General features: G+C 49.4%; 1 protein-coding gene across 1 annotated transcript in view; it reads left to right on the top strand.

Moving 5' to 3' along the window:
- The first annotated feature begins 12,277 nt into the window (after positions 1 to 12,277).
- PDK4 (pyruvate dehydrogenase kinase 4) overlaps positions 12,278 to 17,552 on the top strand; it is a 25,117-nt gene continuing 19,842 nt past the window's right edge. Inside the window, exons 1-5 of the mRNA XM_019508453.1 lie at positions 12,278 to 12,457; positions 13,060 to 13,201; positions 15,568 to 15,639; positions 15,997 to 16,181; positions 17,067 to 17,156. Of these exons, the coding sequence (XP_019363998.1) occupies positions 12,325 to 12,457; positions 13,060 to 13,201; positions 15,568 to 15,639; positions 15,997 to 16,181; positions 17,067 to 17,156 (622 nt within the window). The 5' untranslated portion in view covers positions 12,278 to 12,324. The remainder of the gene's footprint in view (positions 12,458 to 13,059; positions 13,202 to 15,567; positions 15,640 to 15,996; positions 16,182 to 17,066; positions 17,157 to 17,552) is intronic.

Below are 17,552 nucleotides of genomic sequence, written 5' to 3'. Positions count from 1 at the left end.
ACCCGTATCGATCGTAGGGGCTGCCCCGGTGCCCGGAGTCCCAAAAATGGATGCGCGGGAATAACCCACATAAACCAATCTCTTTACTTTTGTTCACTTTATTTCTTTCGAGTTCACTGAAATCTTATGACCTTTGTCCTGCTCATCTTCTGGACATTGTCAAGGTCTGGTTTCTGCCCTTGGAGTTAGTTACCCCCCCTCCAAGGGTCTTCAGCAGCTTACTTTCCCTGCTCTGGACTACTCCTGGATACTTTGTATCAGATCTGTGCCAGCTTAACGGAGGGTGCGGGCTGCCTAACGAAAAGGGGAATCCCCACTGGGGCGATCAGCTGGGCAGGGGCGCAGTCCTCACAGCTCGGGTTCTCTGCTCGCTCCTGGTCCAGCCTTGGGGATCCTCCGGGTGTCCGCTCCCCTCCACTTCTTGAGGAAATGCCTGGCCCTGATCTGGGCTCCCTAGCTAGCGGGGAGGCAGCCAGGGGAGAGAGAGAGAGAGAGGAAAAATAAAAAGGAAAAAAAAACCCATGGCAGGTGGTTTGAGTGGATCCACAGCCTCTGCCGCTCCTAAGGTCTTTCTCGGTCAGCCTTCTGCTGCCTTGCCTCTTCCACCCTCCTTTTCACTCCCGCGTCTTCAGGGTCCGACCACAGGTTTACCCAGTCTTCCCTGTCTTCGCCCCACCGGTTCCACTCCCCAGCCTCTCCCTCCTGTTCTCCTGTCGTCCTTCTCCGCCTCCCCCAGGTTCTGCCCCCAGCCTCCGGATATTGCCCCCCTGCAGATTGGCACCAATCCACTTCACCTGGTGAGGGGGCAAAGCCAAGCAGGTGTGGATGGGGAGCTCCTGTCGCAGTATGGACATCGTGACGTGTCACGGTTCATGCCCCTGGTTGGGGACACACCCTAGGTGAGTGCCCTCTGGACTTTCACATACCTCCCCCCTTAACTCACTGTTAGGTGTACTTACTTCCTGCGGTTTCAGTGCAACAAGATCTGTGTTCACTGCCCCATCTTTTTGCTGTCTTCATCATCATGACATCTTAACAGAAAATCAGCAATTATTAGCTTTTCCTGGCCTGTATGTGATCTTAAAATTAAAAGGTTGCAAGGCCAAAGCCCATCGGGTAATGCGCACATTGTCCGTTTATCTAATCTTCAGCCACCTTAGGGGGGCATGATCGGTAATAAGGGTGAACTCTCACCCCAGTAAGTAGTACTGGAAGTACTGGATTCCCCACTTAATGGCAAGACATTCATGTTCAACTGTAGTGTACCTTCTTTTTTGTGGATTTAACTTTCGGCTAGCATAGGCTATGGGTTGGGAGGCTCCCTCAACTTCCTGGGACAGCATGGCATGGCACCTAATGCCCGGTCTGAAGCATCTGTCTGTAAGGTGAAAGGCAACTCTAAGTTTGGGGTGTCTAATACTGCCTCATGGCAGAGGGCCCTCTTGGTGCATTCAAAGGCGAGTGTGCTTTCCGGGTTCCATAAGAGAGACCCGCCTCTCTTTCCTCTTAACAGGTCGGTGAGGGGTGCGGTGATGTCAGCAAACTTGGGTATAAATCACCTATAATAACCTGCTAACCCCAGGAAAGCCCTCAGCTACCTATGGGTTTGCGGTGGCTTGAACTGATGTAAGGCCTCTACCTTTCCCCTTGTCAGATAGTGGTCAGACTTGGCCTCACCCTAGCAAAAATCCCAGGTACTTGGTCTCTGCCTTGCCCAGGACACATCTTCTGGGGTTGGCCATTAGACCAACTTGGCATAGCTAACACAGCACTGCCCTCACAGCCCTGAGGTGTTCTTCCGATCCCTGAGTATAGAGGGGTCATCTATATAGGCAGCCACATATTGGTGTGGGGCTAGTACCCAATCAACCAACTGTTGGAAAGTAGCGGCTGCTCTGTGCAACCCAAAGGGCATTCTTCTGAACCCATATAACACCCACAGGGTGCCCAAAACTGTCTTAGCCCTGTTTTACCTTCATAACGGCACCTGCCAATACCCCTTTGACAGATCTAGGGTGGAGATAAACTGGGCTTGCCCCACCCTCTCGAGAAGCTCACTGACCTGGGGCATCGGGAAGGCATCAAACTTGGAAATAGTGTTTTCCTTCCTAAAATCGATACATAGCCGTAAAGACCCATTGGGCTTGGTAACCACCACAATGGGACTTCGTCAAGGGCTACGTGATTCCTGGATTATTCCCTGTTCCAGCATTCTGGCCAACTCGGTGTGAATGGCATTGTGCTGGCAGCAGAGAATCCTCCTCCATTTCTCCCTGACAACTTGTCCAGGGGGTGTAATTATAAAATGGGTTATTCCCTGTGCACACCCGGGGTTTTCACTAAAGACATCGCAAGATTCTTTCACAAGGGCCTCTACCTGGTGCCATTGCCCAGGATCAAGTTGGGGTTCCACTGGGACAACTAGATTATTGGTCTCTAACCCTGCCCTTGGCTCGAGCTCTCGGCTGAACTCATCCTCCACAGGAGAAGGGGTAATTAGTAGGCCTTCCTGCTCCCTCCATTCTTTAAGTAGGTTGACATGGTAAATTTGCCTCTCCCTGCATGACCCCGGTTTAAGAACCTCATAGTCCTCGGGGCCCACTTGGCGAGTTATCACAAAAGGTCCCTGCCAGCACTTCGTAAGTTTGCTTCCGGTGTCAGGGAGTAACACCAAGACTTTTTGACCTGTCTAGAGGCCCCTTCCTGGGGCCCTTTTATCATATACAGCCTTCTGTGATTGTTGGGCTGCTCTCAGGCACTTACGAGCCAATTCTCCTGCCCTCCATAGACACTGCTGCATGTTCTGCATGTATGCAGAGGAGCTTAACTCTTCCTCCTGTCTGGCCTCCCATCCTTCCTTAACTAGATCCAGTAGGCCTCTAGGCCAGTGCCCGCACACTAGGTCAAATGGGGCACATCGTAACAATGACTGAGGGGCCTCCCGTGACGCAAATAACAGGGGAGGGACCATCAGGTCCCACCTGCGGGGTTCCATCTGCACACACCGCCTTAGCATATTCTTTAGGGTCTGGTTAAACCTCTCTACCACCCCGTTAGTCTGCGGGTGGTAGACAGTCGTGCGGCGGTGTTTAATCTGCAGCATCTTGTACAGACCACAGATGACGTTAGACATAAAGTTCAACCCCTGATCGGTGACGATTTCTTTTGGGATGCCCACCTGAGTGATCCTCTTCATAAGCTATTCCGCTACCTGGGGCCCTGTGACTGACTGCATTGGAACCGCTTCCGGGAACCTGGTTGCATAGTCTACAATGACCAGCAGATACTGGTGGCCTGCTGAGCTCTTGGAGCAGGGACCTACTAGGTCCATTGCAATGAGTGAAAGAGGGACTTCGATTATTGGCATGGGCTGTAATGGGGTGCATGCTGGCCAGTTCCTGCTTACCATTTGGCATGCAAGGCAAGCATGGCAAAAATTCTCAACCTACTCGTACAGCCCGGTCCAGAAGCACCACCTAGTTAATCTAGCTTCTGTCTTATGGTGCTCCATATGTCCCCCTAGCAGGTTCCTGTGTGCTAGCTTCAGGATGGGAAGCCTAAACTGGGTGGGTATCAGCAGCTGGGCTATCTCCACCCTCTCTGTAGGGCCCTGCTTCACCCATCTTCACATGCAGGTCATCTTCACAGGAGTGGCCTTCCGTCTGTACATGGAGGGGGCCAGCTTGCTTTGGATGAAGGTATGGGAACCACCCATGTCAACGATTGCCTCCAGTCTTTCACCCCCAACCCAGGTATCGAAAAGTGGGGTTCCTGGGAAGGGAGGGAGGCTTGAAATTCAAAGACCTGCAGGTCTTGGAAGAGGGGAGACTGCAGAAAGCAGTGGTAGAAGTTGAGGGAAGTTGAGGGCATGGATGTGACATTGTATAACATATATGCCCCAGCTGAGAGAGCGGAGAGGGTATGCTTCTTTCCCAAAATGGGCATGTGTGTGGGGGTGGGTGGAGGACCGTGGATCGTGATGGGGGATTTTAATTGCATTATTGAAGAGGGTGGGTGGATTGGGATAGGGCAGAGAGTGGGGATAGACAGCACTGGGAAATGGCTGGGGGTGTGGATTAAAGACGAGGGGCTCTGGGATGCTTAGGAAGGGATGGAGGTGTTTACTAGAGTGGATCCTGGTGAGAGGGGGCAATCGAGAATCAACTTTGTCTTGGTGTTGGAGGGGATGGAGATCCGTAGCAAGTGAGTGGTCAATGTAAGCTTCTCAGATCATCGTGTCTTGTGGGTGGAGGTGGGCGTTGGGCAGGGGCTCAAACTAGGGAAAGGGTATGGAAATTTAATGCTTCCTTATTGGACGACACGCAAAAATGCTACGCCTTTCAAAGGGCAGACCACCAGTGGCAAACCTTGCAGCCCTTTTTCCCAACACTGTGGGACTGGTGGGTGGAAATTAAGGGGCATGTGCGGGAGTGTTTTGATGGCATGGGAAGGAGGCAAGCACGGTGGAAAAAGAAGGAGTTAGCGCACTTGCAAGGGGAATTCAAGTTTTATGGGAAATGTTAAAGAGGGGGGAAGTGGTTAAAAGAGAATGGGAAGGGGCAAGAGAGGGAGTGCAAAATTGGTTCTGGAGCAGAATGAAAGAGCGGATGTTCCTGGACAAGGTGGAGTGGGTGGATGAGGAATGGGGGCAGTTTTTTGCCTTGTAGGTGAAAAGGAAGAAGTGGGTGATGGGGGCGGTTCACACAGCCGACGGAGGGAGGTGGAGGACGTGGAAGGGGTTTTGCGGGAGGTGACCAGATATTATAGGGATTTATTTTGCAAGAAAGCAGTGTAGTGGGAACAACTGGAGGGTCTGGTGGGGTGGTTGGAAGAAAAGGTTGGGGGGGGAAGAGAGAGAGGGGCTGATAAAGGAATTGACAGAAAGCAAAATTCTGGGAGTGTTGAGAACAATGCCGCTAAAGAAGACACCAGGAGGCGAAGGGATCCTGGTATAATTCTATTTGAAGTTCTGGGACTTAGTTAAGGAGGATCTCTTGGCCCTGTTTAGGGAATTTATGGATCGGGGATGGGTAGGGGAGAATTTTGCACAGCGTGTTGTAGTTCTGACCTACAAGAAAGGAGGCCGGAAGCACATCAAGAATTGGAGGCCAATCACCTTGTTGAATTCAGACTTTAAGTTATTTTCTAAGATCCTAGCAGCAAGGTTAGGGGAGATGTTACCGCAGGTGCTGGGTGGGGAACAAATGTGCGTGGTGGGGGGGCAGCAGATGACACAACACACTGGATGCTTCATACATTTTTGACCGAAAGTGGAACACAATAGTTGTGAGTCTTGACTTGCAAAAGGCGTATGACAGTATTGGGCATGGGTTTTTGTTTCGGGTTCTGGAAGAGATGGGGATGCCAGGGAAATTTGTATGGTGGGTGTAGGCCCTTTACGGGAGGGCATGAAGCAGGGTGCTGGTGAGGGGTTTCCTTGGGGAAGTTTTTGGAGTGGACTCAGGGATAAGACAAGGGTTTCCACTGTCACCAGGGCTCCTTGTTTGTGCCATTGAGCCTCTGGCACAGCCGATTGGGGGGATAGGGTGATCAGCGGGGTTAGAGAACCAAGAGGGGAGGGAATTAAAAATCCTCCTATGATGATGTGACCTGCGTGGTGAGGGATGAGGTGTCCCTGGGAAGAGTAGTGAAGCACGCAAATGAGTTTGGGGAGGTATCCGGGGCGAGGGTGAACATGGACAAGAGTGTTACCCTGGCGGTTGGGAATGGGGGGATTTGGGGAAATTTGGATTGTGGGTGGAAAGGGTAGAACTGAAGGTACTGGGTGTCTGGATGGATACCCAGGGGAAAGGGAAATGGGCAGGGGAGGTGCTGGAGGGGAGGGTGAAACAGATGGTGGGGTTGTGGGGCACACAGGGTTTATCATTAAGGGGGAAGGTGCAGGTGATTAAACAGTGCCTTTTGCCTATGATTTTGTACACGGGGATGGTGTACCCCCCGCATCCTGGCTACAGGCCTGGCGGGTCCAGCAGGCCTTGTGCCTCTTCTTTTGGTGGGGGGGAAGACAGAGAATGTGGCTAGGACAGAGCTATATAAGGAGGAAGTGTTGGGGGGATGGGGTTTCCCCAACATGGAGGTTTTTGTTTATGTTCACTTCTTGAAGATGGTGGTGGGAGAAGTGAAGGGAGCACCAGGGATGGTTTCCAACTTCTGCAGGTTCTGTGGGGGAAGACTACTATGAAGGTTAGGGCTGTTTGGGAGCGGGTGGAGAGGGGCATGGGCTTGAAAGATGTCGCTCCCTTATGCACAGCTTGGAACTTTTGTTATGAGGGAAGGCTTGAAGGGGTTGGGGCTCAAAGGGCTGGGGGATGACAAAAGAGTCTTTAAGTGGGCAGCAGAGTCCCCAGGGCTCAGGCCTTGGGCCCGCGCTGTTCAATTTCTTTATCAGTGATATGGACAATGGGGTGAAAAGCAACCTGTTTAAATTTGCTGATGATACCAAAATTTGGGGGGAGGTGAGCACGCTAGTAGGGAAGAAAAGACTGCAGCAAGACCTGGATAGGTTACAGGGGTGGGCTAACAAAAACAGGATGTGTTTCAATACTGACAAGTGCAGGGTGCTGCACTTGGGCCGTAGTAACCAGCAGCACACTTATAAGATGAGAAACTCCCTTCTTGAGAGCACGGAGGCAGAAAGGGATCTTGGAGTCATTACTGACTCCAAGAGGAACATGAGCCAGCAATGCGAGGTCACGGTTGGCAGGGCTAACCGGACCTTGTCGTGCATCCACAGGTGCATCTCAAGTAGGGCAAAGGAGACGATACTCAGGGCCCAAGGCCTCCCCCTCTGCGCAACACTGGTCAGGCCACAGCTGGAGTACTGTGTCCAGTTCTGTGTGCCTCACTTCAGGAGAGATGTGGGCAACGTTGAGAGGGTCCAGAGGAGGGCCACCCGCATGATCCAGGGACAATAGGGCAGACCCTACAATGAGAGACTGCGGGACCTGAACCTGTTCAGCCTTCACAAGAGAAGGCTGAAGGGGGACCTGGTGACTGTCTATAAACTCACTAGGGGGGACCAGAAGGGTTTGGGAGAGACCTTGTTTCCCCTAGCACCCCCTGGCATAAAAAGGAATAACAGCCGTAAGTTGTTGGAGAGTAGGTTTAGATTAGACATCCATAAGAGCTACTTCACAATTAGGGTGGCTAGGATCTGGAACCAACTTCCAAGGGAAGTGGTGCTGGCTCCTACCCTGGGGGTCTTTAAGAAGAGGCTTGATGCCTACCTGGCTGGAGTCATTTGAGCCCAGTTTTTCTCCTGCCCAGGCAGGGGGTCGGACTTGAAGATCTACAAGGTCCCTTCCAACCCTACTTCTATGATTCTATGATATGATTCTATGAATTTCATGAGGGGGAGGCAGAGGATGACAGATGTGGGGGAGTTGAGACCGGAGCAAGTCAGTAGGGTGTGGAAAGGGCTGGTGGGGAAGGAATGGAAAGGGGAGCATGAGGAGCTGGCATGGAGGGCCGTGTGAAACACTTTGCCAGTACGACAGGTGCTCTATCGCTGGGTGCAGTCCCCCAAGTGCCCAAGGGAGCTCTGCTATGAGCCTGAGTCGGTGCCACATGTGCTGTGGGACTGGTTTTTTGCACAATGGGTGTGGGGTAGCTACCTATCTGAAGGATACTGGAAGGGGAATAGGGATCATCCCCAAACGTTTTAAATGGGTTGTCAGAGGGGATGGATGGGACATGGGGAATGAGGGTTTTGATCACATGCACCAAAGTAGCACTATGAAAAGTGCGCTCACTGTTGGCGCTAAAGGAGTCATGTTTTTCTGCAGTAGAGTGTTTACAGTTAGGGATGTATGAGCTGGAGTTTTATTGAGGTAGGGAAAGAGATATGATAGAAGGAGGGGATTCAAAGCTGTGGCAAGGGCTGGACTTCAGGGGGTTGTCCCAGCCCCACATAGGGATAGGTTGAATTTAAGGTGCCACTTAGTGCCAGAATGGGTGGGTGAGGGCTTGTGTATGGGATACAGAGGGGGAGAGGTGATTTGCCCCATACTTTTCATTTTTCTGGTTTATGTACTGATGACTGAACCTGTATGTATGTAAGAAGCAAAGTGTAATTTGTTCTGTGTCATGTTGGCTGATACTGGCTACAGTTTAAGTGAAGCTGAATATGATGTCAGCTATCACGTTTGTATTATGTAATTTAGGGAATTTTATGTTGTAATTGTTTCTGTGAGGCCTCTTGAGTCATTTTAGACTGTCTGCTTTTGTCTGTTTTCTAATAAAATGATTAAAAAAAAAAGTATCATCCTGGAGGTAAGGGAGGAGCTGTAGGGGATGGCTAGGAGGCTCCTGGTCCTGGACATGACCTAAAACTGCACCCTGCTGGGAGTGGGTGGCCTGGTGGGGCTCCCAGTGGTACGGGAGCCCCCAGGAAATGCCAGGCTAGTTATCACCTCCATGAAAAGTGGGTAGGGACACCTTAACCCTAGCCCTCACCTTTGTGTGGGTCTAGTAACACTGGAGGTACTTGGGGGCCAGGCACAGCTGCAGCCACCTGAGCCTGTGAGGTGCAAGACACCGAGAGACCCCGAGGAGGGAAAGTGGGGGCCAGGCATGGCTGTGGCCACCTGAGCCCTGTGTGGGGTGTAAGACCTGGAGGAAAGGTAGTTGGGGCCAGGCCTGGCTATGGCCACCTAAGCCCACTGGGGAGACCCATGACTCTGAGTGAGGGGCGGTGTGGAGCCCCAGTGAAAGGGAGTAGGCCCAGGTATGTTTCTAGATGCCTGAGGCTGTAATTGGGCCAGAAGCCATGTAAAGGGGGCTTAGCCTGAGATAGAGGTGTGAGTCCTGACCCCGGTAAGTCCTCCACCGCTGGGAGGCCGAGGGTGGGTCAAAGGCAGATCTATAGTGAGCAGATCAATGACATGCTGCTCTGGGGGTGGGGAGTGAGAGTCCCTGTGAGACCCTGGAGCACCAGTCATGGTGCATTACCCCAGCTCCCACAACTGGGTGGGTAACCCCTAGTAGGGACCAGAAGGCGGACCCTAGAGAGCAAAGGGGCTAGTGGCAGAGGCCTGAGGTAGAATACCCTCAACTGGTCAATGCTGGGGCCAGGACCAGAACAGTCAAAAGGGCCAGGGGCCCACCGTGAGGGATGCCCAGAGCTGAGGGCTTGTGGTCCTAACTGGCTTTGGAGGTGAGGCCAGGGCCTGTGTGGCCAAAGGTCCCGGGGAGACCACGCCCAAGAGGGGAAATGGTTTCAGGGAGCTAGACAGCTCAAATGAAGGAGGGATAGGCCACTGGAATGGAGGGATCTTAGACAGGAGGATTCTGGGGCCCAGTGTGAGGCTGGTGAGATCAACAGCTGGATGCCATCTGCGAGGCCTGGGCTGCAGTGTAGGGGAGGTATGGAGCTACAGATAGCGCCCCCTGGCATCGGGGCAAGAATGGGCAGCCTCCCGCCTTAATTAACATCATAATTAATTAAGAACAAGGCATGGCAGGCGAGTCAGGTGGGTGGCATTCCCAAAGGCAAGTGGGGAGACTAGTACTGTGGCTAGGTGGGAAGCCCCACTTTGCCGCACATTGACAGCAATTGTGGTGCCTGGGTGGGGACAGATGAAGAATTAATTCAGAGCAGTATAACTGACTGGCACAGGTAAATTTAGTGACAAGATTGTAGCTCAAAATCTTATTTTAAGAGTTGTCAACCTTAAGGTTTTTTCCATGTTCCCAGCTATTAGAAAGGACACTCATTAGTGCTTCATAATTTAAGCCCAATTGTTTTTTACCTGTCTGCATGACAGCCATTCTAGCCTGGCAGGCAGCTTAAATTAAATTGCATGCACACACAATGGTTATCTGAACAGCCTCCCCCCACCAGTATAAGCTACTGGCAAGAGTGTTAGACATTAATTAAAGATAAACTTATATTTGTTAACTGTCCTTATTCCATATATACAATTTCAACACTGTTACTCCTGTGACAATTTCACAATGGTTTGAAAACATTGTGCAGCAAGAACAGGATAAGAGAGAGGTAAAAAAATTAAATGGCAAATACATAAGGAATGGAAGAATAAGTAGAGCTAAGAGGAAAAAAGGCCTCAGATGAGAAAAATATCTGATAAAGTGCCAGAATAAATCTAAGCATGAGTTAAAGTTCTTTGTTCTGCTTTTGACTTAACATGCAGACAGTTCTGATAAGGACTTCCTCTCCATTGAAAAATTGATGATTATTATATATCGAGAGAAAGACTATACTTCTTTATAGCATAGCTTTTATTATAGTATATCCTAGATGTTGGTTGTTAACATAAGGACTATCATGAGAATCCTTTGCTGGAATTACCAGCTTCACTTGTTTTATTGCATTTCTTGTTCATTATGCAATCACTTTTCTTTGTTTCGAGTCAAGTTAATGTCAGGCATGTGAAAATGCTGATCAGTGGTGGAGGTCAAAGTCCTCTCCATAAAACAGGTGAAGTGCAAGGACAGTGCAAACTTTTCCCAGCCCCAGCTGCAACCCAGAGAAAACAGGTAAGGATCAGCTCAGTCAATCCATCCTTAGTTCTTGTAGAAAGTGCAAACAAAAGGTCACATGGCCATTGTGACCCAGACTGCCAAATGCCATCAAACAACCCTCACATCTCCTTACTCTTTATCCAGGTTGGAGTCTGGACTTATCAGGAACTTATCTAGTCCCCCTGCCTTGTCACTTGAGTTCACATTAGGGTGTTTTTTGTACAGACCTTTTCACTTTCAACATCCACAACAGTAGCTTCACAACCAAACCTAAGACACAGGGAAATCTGAAAAACTCATGGATCTGTACACTGCTCTTAGTCCCAACCTCACAGCACTAACTCCACAGCTAGAGCCAGGGGTGACACGTAGCGGGTGCACGGGGATGCAGCAGGATCGGCCGCCAGGGGACCTGCCCCCAGTCAGTGGGATCGGCTGGTGTCAGAGGGGCACGTGACCCCTTGACTCAAGAGGCACCAGCCACCCATGGCTAGAGCCTTAAAGTGCCTGCAGAAGAAAACAACCCAAGCCCTACTAAGCAGCTGTTTCTACCTCTGACTTCCCCAGCCTGCAGGATTGAACAGAAGTGAAAAACAGAGGGGAGAGCAACCCCAGACAGAAAGCTGCCAGTGCAGTAGGTGACAAATTACAGTTACAGCCCCAAATTCATTAAGACTTGCACACCCATGCTATAACTTTATTTTAGTACTTTGTACTCCTCCCTGCCAAGAAGTTTTCTGACTGGACACTCTTTGGATCAGGGGCTGCCATTTACTGCACCCCATGTGTGTCACTGAGATTGAAAGACATCCCAACACCACCGGGATTGAACAAACATTTGGATCACTCCCGGTGCCTGATGACTTTGGAGCCAGAGAGGTAGTTAGCCATGTTAGTCTAAAGTCACTCAGACGGCAGGGTAGAGAACCACCTTTGGAGCCAGACCAGCGAGACCATCAGGGCTAGCTTCCCCGCCCCCCATGAAAGTTCACTTATTCATGCAGCTTCCATAGGTCTTGGAAGAGCATTGCCAAAACGCAGCCCAGCAAAATCATAGTGCTGCGCATGGACAAGGAGGGGCTCCCTGGAGATGTGGGGGCTCTCAGGATGTCAGCACTCCTCATCATTTATTAAGAAGAGGTAGTTGGTGGTGTTAGTCTGGGCAGGGCAGCACCTCAGACTCCAATTTGTCCCAAAAGGCATCAGCTGCTATCTCATGCCCCTCTGAAGGTGCTACTCTGGCCTCGCCTCGTTAAGTTATTTGTACCGCAGTGTCGCTGCGCTGGGGGCCTCCAGTGCCCAGCACCACAGACCTCCTACAGCCACAAGCCGAATCCAAGCGGTGGCCCCGCCCCGCCCCGGTCCGGCCCAGTCCTGCCCTGTCCTCAGAATTCTAGGAAGAGCAGCTTGGCCCCGCCCTCTGGAAAAGGGGCGGAGCCGAGCCGTGCCGGGACCGAATGGGAGCGAGGCCAGAACGGGCCGGGCCACGCCGTTGGCCCACTTTAGAAGACTCGGCCAACAGCCAATGAGGAGAGGAGTTCCCGGTTCCTGGAAGAGGTCCCCGGGCGACAGCGTCACGCGGTGCGGGTGACATTGCCCGCGCGTAAACAAGGGCAGGGGGAGGGTTGAAGTCCGCGGAGGCCACGCCCGCTCCCTGGGCACCCCCCGCCGCCGCGAAGGGAGGGGGCGGGGCTTGCTTCATGGTCCCGCCCCCTCCGCAGGCAAGTAAATAGCGGCGCATGTAAGTGGCATGAGCTAGAGCGACCTGCTCGCCCGAGCCGACGCGTGTCGCAGCCCAGCCCAGCCCAGCCCAGCGGAGCGATGAAGGCGGCCCGCATAGCGCTGCGCAGCGCTGCCCCGCTGGCGGCGAGCTGCCCCCCGGCGCCGCGGGAGGTGGAGCGCTTCGCCCGCTTCTCGCCGTCCCCGCTCTCCATGCAGCAGTTCCTGGACTTCGGTAAGAGCCGGGGCGGATCCCAGGCTGTCCTCGCCTTTGGTACCTTTGCAAAATGCAGCTCATGCGATGCGCTCTGACCCCCCGGGGCAGGGGGGTGAGCAGCCCCAGCGCTAGCCCCGGCTGCCTGGCTCCCACGGTATAAAGGTGTCTGGACGTGGCTGCCTAGGGTTTAGGGATCACTGCACCTGGGTAGGCCACCTGTAGAAGCAGGGGTGGCGTTTGGGGGAAAATTTGCCTTACCCCTTCCCACCCCCCCATTGCCACCCCTCCCAGCACTGACCCTATCCAAAACCCCTGCCCCACTCCCATCCACAGAGGTTTAGCGCGTGCCCAGCCCCCATGGGGCCCATGTCCCACCTGTGTATAGCGCAGCCCCCACAGTCGTCTGTCTAGCCCACCTCAGCCCTCCCCCACTGGGAAGAGGCTGGTGCCCACCCATGTGTAGAGGCCAGAGATCCCCTTGGGGGCGACCCAGCCCTGCAGTGCCTCCTCGGGGACCTGCACTGCCATGATCGCAGAAATGAAAAGACCCAGTTCTGAAATTGGATCCGAGAGAAGCCAGCTCATGTGTGCTGACATCCATCCCTGGGTTTGTTTTGCAGGGTCGGCGAATGGATGCGAGAGAACCTCTTTTGCCTTTCTGCGACAAGAGCTTCCTGTGCGGCTAGCAAATATCCTGAAAGAAATTGACCTCCTTCCTGTTCAGTTGCAGAGCACTCCCTCCGTCAACCTGGTGAAGAGCTGGTAAGTATCTAGGATTCCACTAAAGTCCTTGTGACAGAGTGCCCTGGAGCTGACAACTCCAAGTTACCGCTACTCTTGTCCCTTGGTCAAGAGACGGTAAAATTAGGCTAGACCACAAGGTAACTGAAACATTTTGGGAAGTAGGCAGGAAGGGCCTTTGAATGGCTGCAGTAAATCTCGCTGTATTACGAGGGCATAGAGAATGTAGTCCTGTTCCCCTCAGCCAAATGTTTAAGTTGCCATAACTTGTTCTTGTCCAAGTGTGTGTGTGTGTGTGTGTGTGTGTGTGTGTGTTTGTTTGTCTGTTTTTATTATTTGTTTTGTTTGTTTGTTTACAAAAAATGTGCTTACAACAGACAGATTTATCTGCCAGCTGCACATCAGAAGAAATAAAATCCCAAATACTTCTGTATTCCCTACAGAGGAACAGCGCTAAAATGTAGCAGTCCACGGTGAAATGTAATGTCTCTGGGTCTCTTTGCTGGTCTGGTGCCAACGTGTCACAGAATTCAGTGGGGCAGATTCTAGCCCGATTTGTTGGCTTGTGTAACAAGAACAGCAGTTAAAGTTTCTATCAGACTAGGTTGTGGAATCTCCATCCCTGGAAGTCTTCAAGAGCAAGTTTTGAGAGACTCTTGCTTGGGATGGTCTGGTCACAAATGATCCTGCCATGGGCAGGTGACCGAACTAAGGGCACTCTTACACGTGCTCCGGGGGGTGGCAAGGGGGACATTGTCTTTAATTAAAACAGCTTCAAGAGCCACTCTAAAGTACCACAGCGTCTCCTTTATCATCATCCCCACACTTTAAAATGGTGGCAGAGATGCTTGAATGAAAGCTTGTTGGAGCTTTAGTTCAAGCACCCCTGCTGCCATTTTGAAGTGTGGGAATGCTGATACAAGAGACACGAGAGGCTACTGGAGCACAGTAATTGCCACACTCCAGCAGACTCGATTTTAATTGAGTCTGCTCCAGCGTGCTCTAACTACAGTATCAGAAGCCTCCATGCTTATGTACAGGCACCCTAAATGACCTTGTGAGGTCCCTTCCCTCTCTACTTTCCTATGATCCGATGAAAAAGATCTGTCACGATTAACTCCATGGAATACAAATTGTATGTCAAGGAAATGTTGGAAGATGTAGTCATAAAATAAACTTAGTCCTTTCTCACATACACCAGAAGGATTTAGCCTACATAATCTATTGTTGTTGATAACAGATATGCCAGACAGAGCACTTTCAGGTTCAGTTTAGAGTTTGTAGGAGTGGCTTACATGAGAGTAAGCAAAAGGTCTTTTTTTCTGGATCTAAAAAAGGACTTGGGTGCCTAAAGTTTCAGTTTAGAGTTTGTAGGAGTGGCTTACATGAGAGTAAGCAAAAGGTCTTTTTTTCTGGATCTAAAAAAGGACTTGGGTGCCTAAAGTGGGACTTCAGCATTTAGGTGTGTAAATCTAGATTTGTGATTTGCCCAGGGTTAGGGCAATCTTTAGAGTTCCCCAGCCAACTGCAGATGTATTGCTGCTTATTTCCAGATCTGTCCCAATCTTGAAAGAGCTGAGCAGCTCAGAGTTTAGCACAGTTAATCCTGACCAACATCCCAGAGATTATGCATTCGTCTAAATTCCCTGAGGACTCAATCCAGTAGGCTTTCTTAGTGTGTGTTTAACACACTGGCAGGATCAGCTTCCTTGCAAAATGATAGCAGATTCTGTGGGAGCAAGATGAAGGATCTTCACTTGTCTATAAAAAAAATCTGGTGGTTAGTATCCCAAGAAGTGAGACCCAAGTTCAATTTTCATCCATCTGTGTGTTCCATAAACGGTATTTGGAGTAGAACCCAGGGCTCCTGCTTCCTACTTCTGTGATCTCTGCTGTTATTGGGTGGGGGGGAAGCAGAATTGCCTTGCTGTGCTTTAACATAAGAGTGAGCCTTGCGAGAGATGATTCTAGGTGATGTTCCCTAAGTGGATGGAGGTGCCCAGGTCCTAGACGGGTGCAGATTTCAAACATCTCTAGGTGCTCTTGGCCAGCTCTAAATGACTCTTTGTTCTGGATCCCACAGAGGCATCTAACTTTCCCCATATCCTCTCTAGGGAGCCTGGGCACCTAATACAGATTTGGGATTCCAATCTAGGTCCAGGCAGCTAAAATTGGGCATTACAGTACTTACCCACTGGACACCTAATTGGAACAAGTCATTTGACAGTGATGACTGGAATCAAACTGAGTCACTTTGAGTGGCTTATTGGAGCTATGACAGTTTATTTACCTGTTAAGTAGTAATTTCAAGGATAACTTTCTCTGCTACTTCCAGATTAATAGCAATTAAGTAAGCAGCCTGTATGTCTTGTGATGTCTCTTTTCAGGTATATGCAGAGTCTAATGGATCTAGTTGAGTTCCATCAAAAAAGTCCAGATGATCACAGGGTTTTATCTGAGTAAGTGTCTTTTTTTTTTTAATGAACCTCTTTATTTTGCTTTCCCTCCTATCACAATGTAGTGAGCCTGAAATGACAAATATCAAGTTATCAGAATCGTTAAGTGACCAGGGACTGACCCTTTGTTTTCATTAGAACTTTCTATATTGTGTAGTATTTCTCAGCAGAACTAAAGCTTAAAGGCAGCAGTTCCATTGCAAATCTCATTTGGCATGAAAAAATAAATTTTAGCAAAAAATGCTTTTAGTAAAATTGTATCCCAGTTTAAGTTTTGTTGAGAGCCATTTTCTCTCTCTTTTAAATTTTCATGTGGTCAGCCTCAGTTTTCTGAAAATATTTTTTTTTTAATTGATCTAGCTTTATAGATTCACTCGTTACAGTCCGAAACCGACACCACAGTGTTGTTCCTACAATGGCACAAGGAATAATTGAATACAAAGACACCTTTAAAGTGGATCCAGTCATGAATCAAAACATTCAATACTTCTTGGATCGATTTTACATGAACCGTATTTCCTTCCGGATGCTAATAAATCAACATAGTAAGTTGAACATCCCTTTTCTTGAAACATCTTGTAAGCCTTTGTAGAACACACTAGAGACTCTTATTAATGAGTCAGAAGAAATATTAAGATGCCTTTGGTTGTCACTTGGTAATGACAAGAATGAGTGGTGACAGCAACAACCACCTGTTGTTGTCTTGACTCAATACTAACTCTAAATTAAGGAAGGTTTTTTGTGGACATCTAGTGATAAAATCCATGCCTACAAAAATACTTTTAGATGTTGATGTACTAGCAAACAAAATGAAGTTAAGTGTAGTTTGTTTTTTCAGTAAGTGGGAGTTCTCCAGATCAAACCTAAGCTGGCTGCTTGCAGACGTCTAAAAAAATAAAATAAAACAAACGGTGCTTTACTTTAAACTCAGCATGTTACTGTGCCAAGCCTCACACATGCCCAGAAGAGGCAGTGCAATACTTCAGTCGGCCTCTGCGGTGTCTGTAAAGATTGTGTACTTTAGTGGGGCTTTTTTGGCACTTTTATCTAATAGCTGATTTAATTGGCTTTAGGTAAAAGCGCTAAAAAGCCCCCCACTGAAGCTCCCGATCCTTACAGACACTGCAGAGCCAGGTTGAAGTAATGTACTGCTGCTTCTGTTAAAGCATGGATGTATTTGTTTTATATGTCTGCAAGCAGCCTCTGTTCTTGACACTTCCAAGTTTTAAACAGTTTCTTTTGAAGAAGCTTTGAAAAAAAAAAAAAAAAAAACAACCCAACAAGCTTTAAATCTTTTTCAGCTCCCTACGCGTTGTAAGCATTAAAAGGAACATCCTCTTGGCCTGGGTTGATTTGAATGAACTGACTCTTTCATAATTAAATTTAGCAACTTGAAGTGAGATGTAACATGAGTTTTATCTTTAAAACAGCACTTCTTTTTGATGGTAATGCCAACTTGATGCACCCCCAGCAAATTGGAAGCATTGATCCTTGCTGTGATGTGGTGGCAGTAGTTCATGGTATGTAGATTTTTAAATCTCTTAAAGTTTCGATTCATGGCCAACAGATATTCTTGTTTGCAAGTGGTTTGACAGGCAGCCAAGATAGGTTTATCAAACATGCCAGAAGTGACTTCTCTGTTAACTGCTGACATAAATGCCTGACCTACTTATACATTTTGATATCTTGGCCTTAAAGAGGATGAAAAAGAGCAGCAAATCTTAGCTAGTACTAAGATATGGTAATAACATAAGACCTATTTGAACAAGTATTTTTATGTGATATACTGGGCAGGAGTGATTTGAAGTTATTGGTGATTTAAAGACAAACCCAGCTGCGCCTCGGGTGCTATCCTGCACTCTCTAGACACCTGTTTTTTATAACACATTCATTTTTATGATAAATTCTAGTGAGGC

Source organism: Gavialis gangeticus, unplaced genomic scaffold, assembly GCF_001723915.1.
Source record: "Gavialis gangeticus isolate Ggan-Ray unplaced genomic scaffold, GavGan_comp1, whole genome shotgun sequence".
NCBI classification, from domain to species: Eukaryota; Metazoa; Chordata; order Crocodylia; family Gavialidae; genus Gavialis; species Gavialis gangeticus.
The sequence above is the reverse complement of the archived record's forward strand: the minus strand, read 5'-3'. Positions and strand labels throughout refer to the sequence as shown.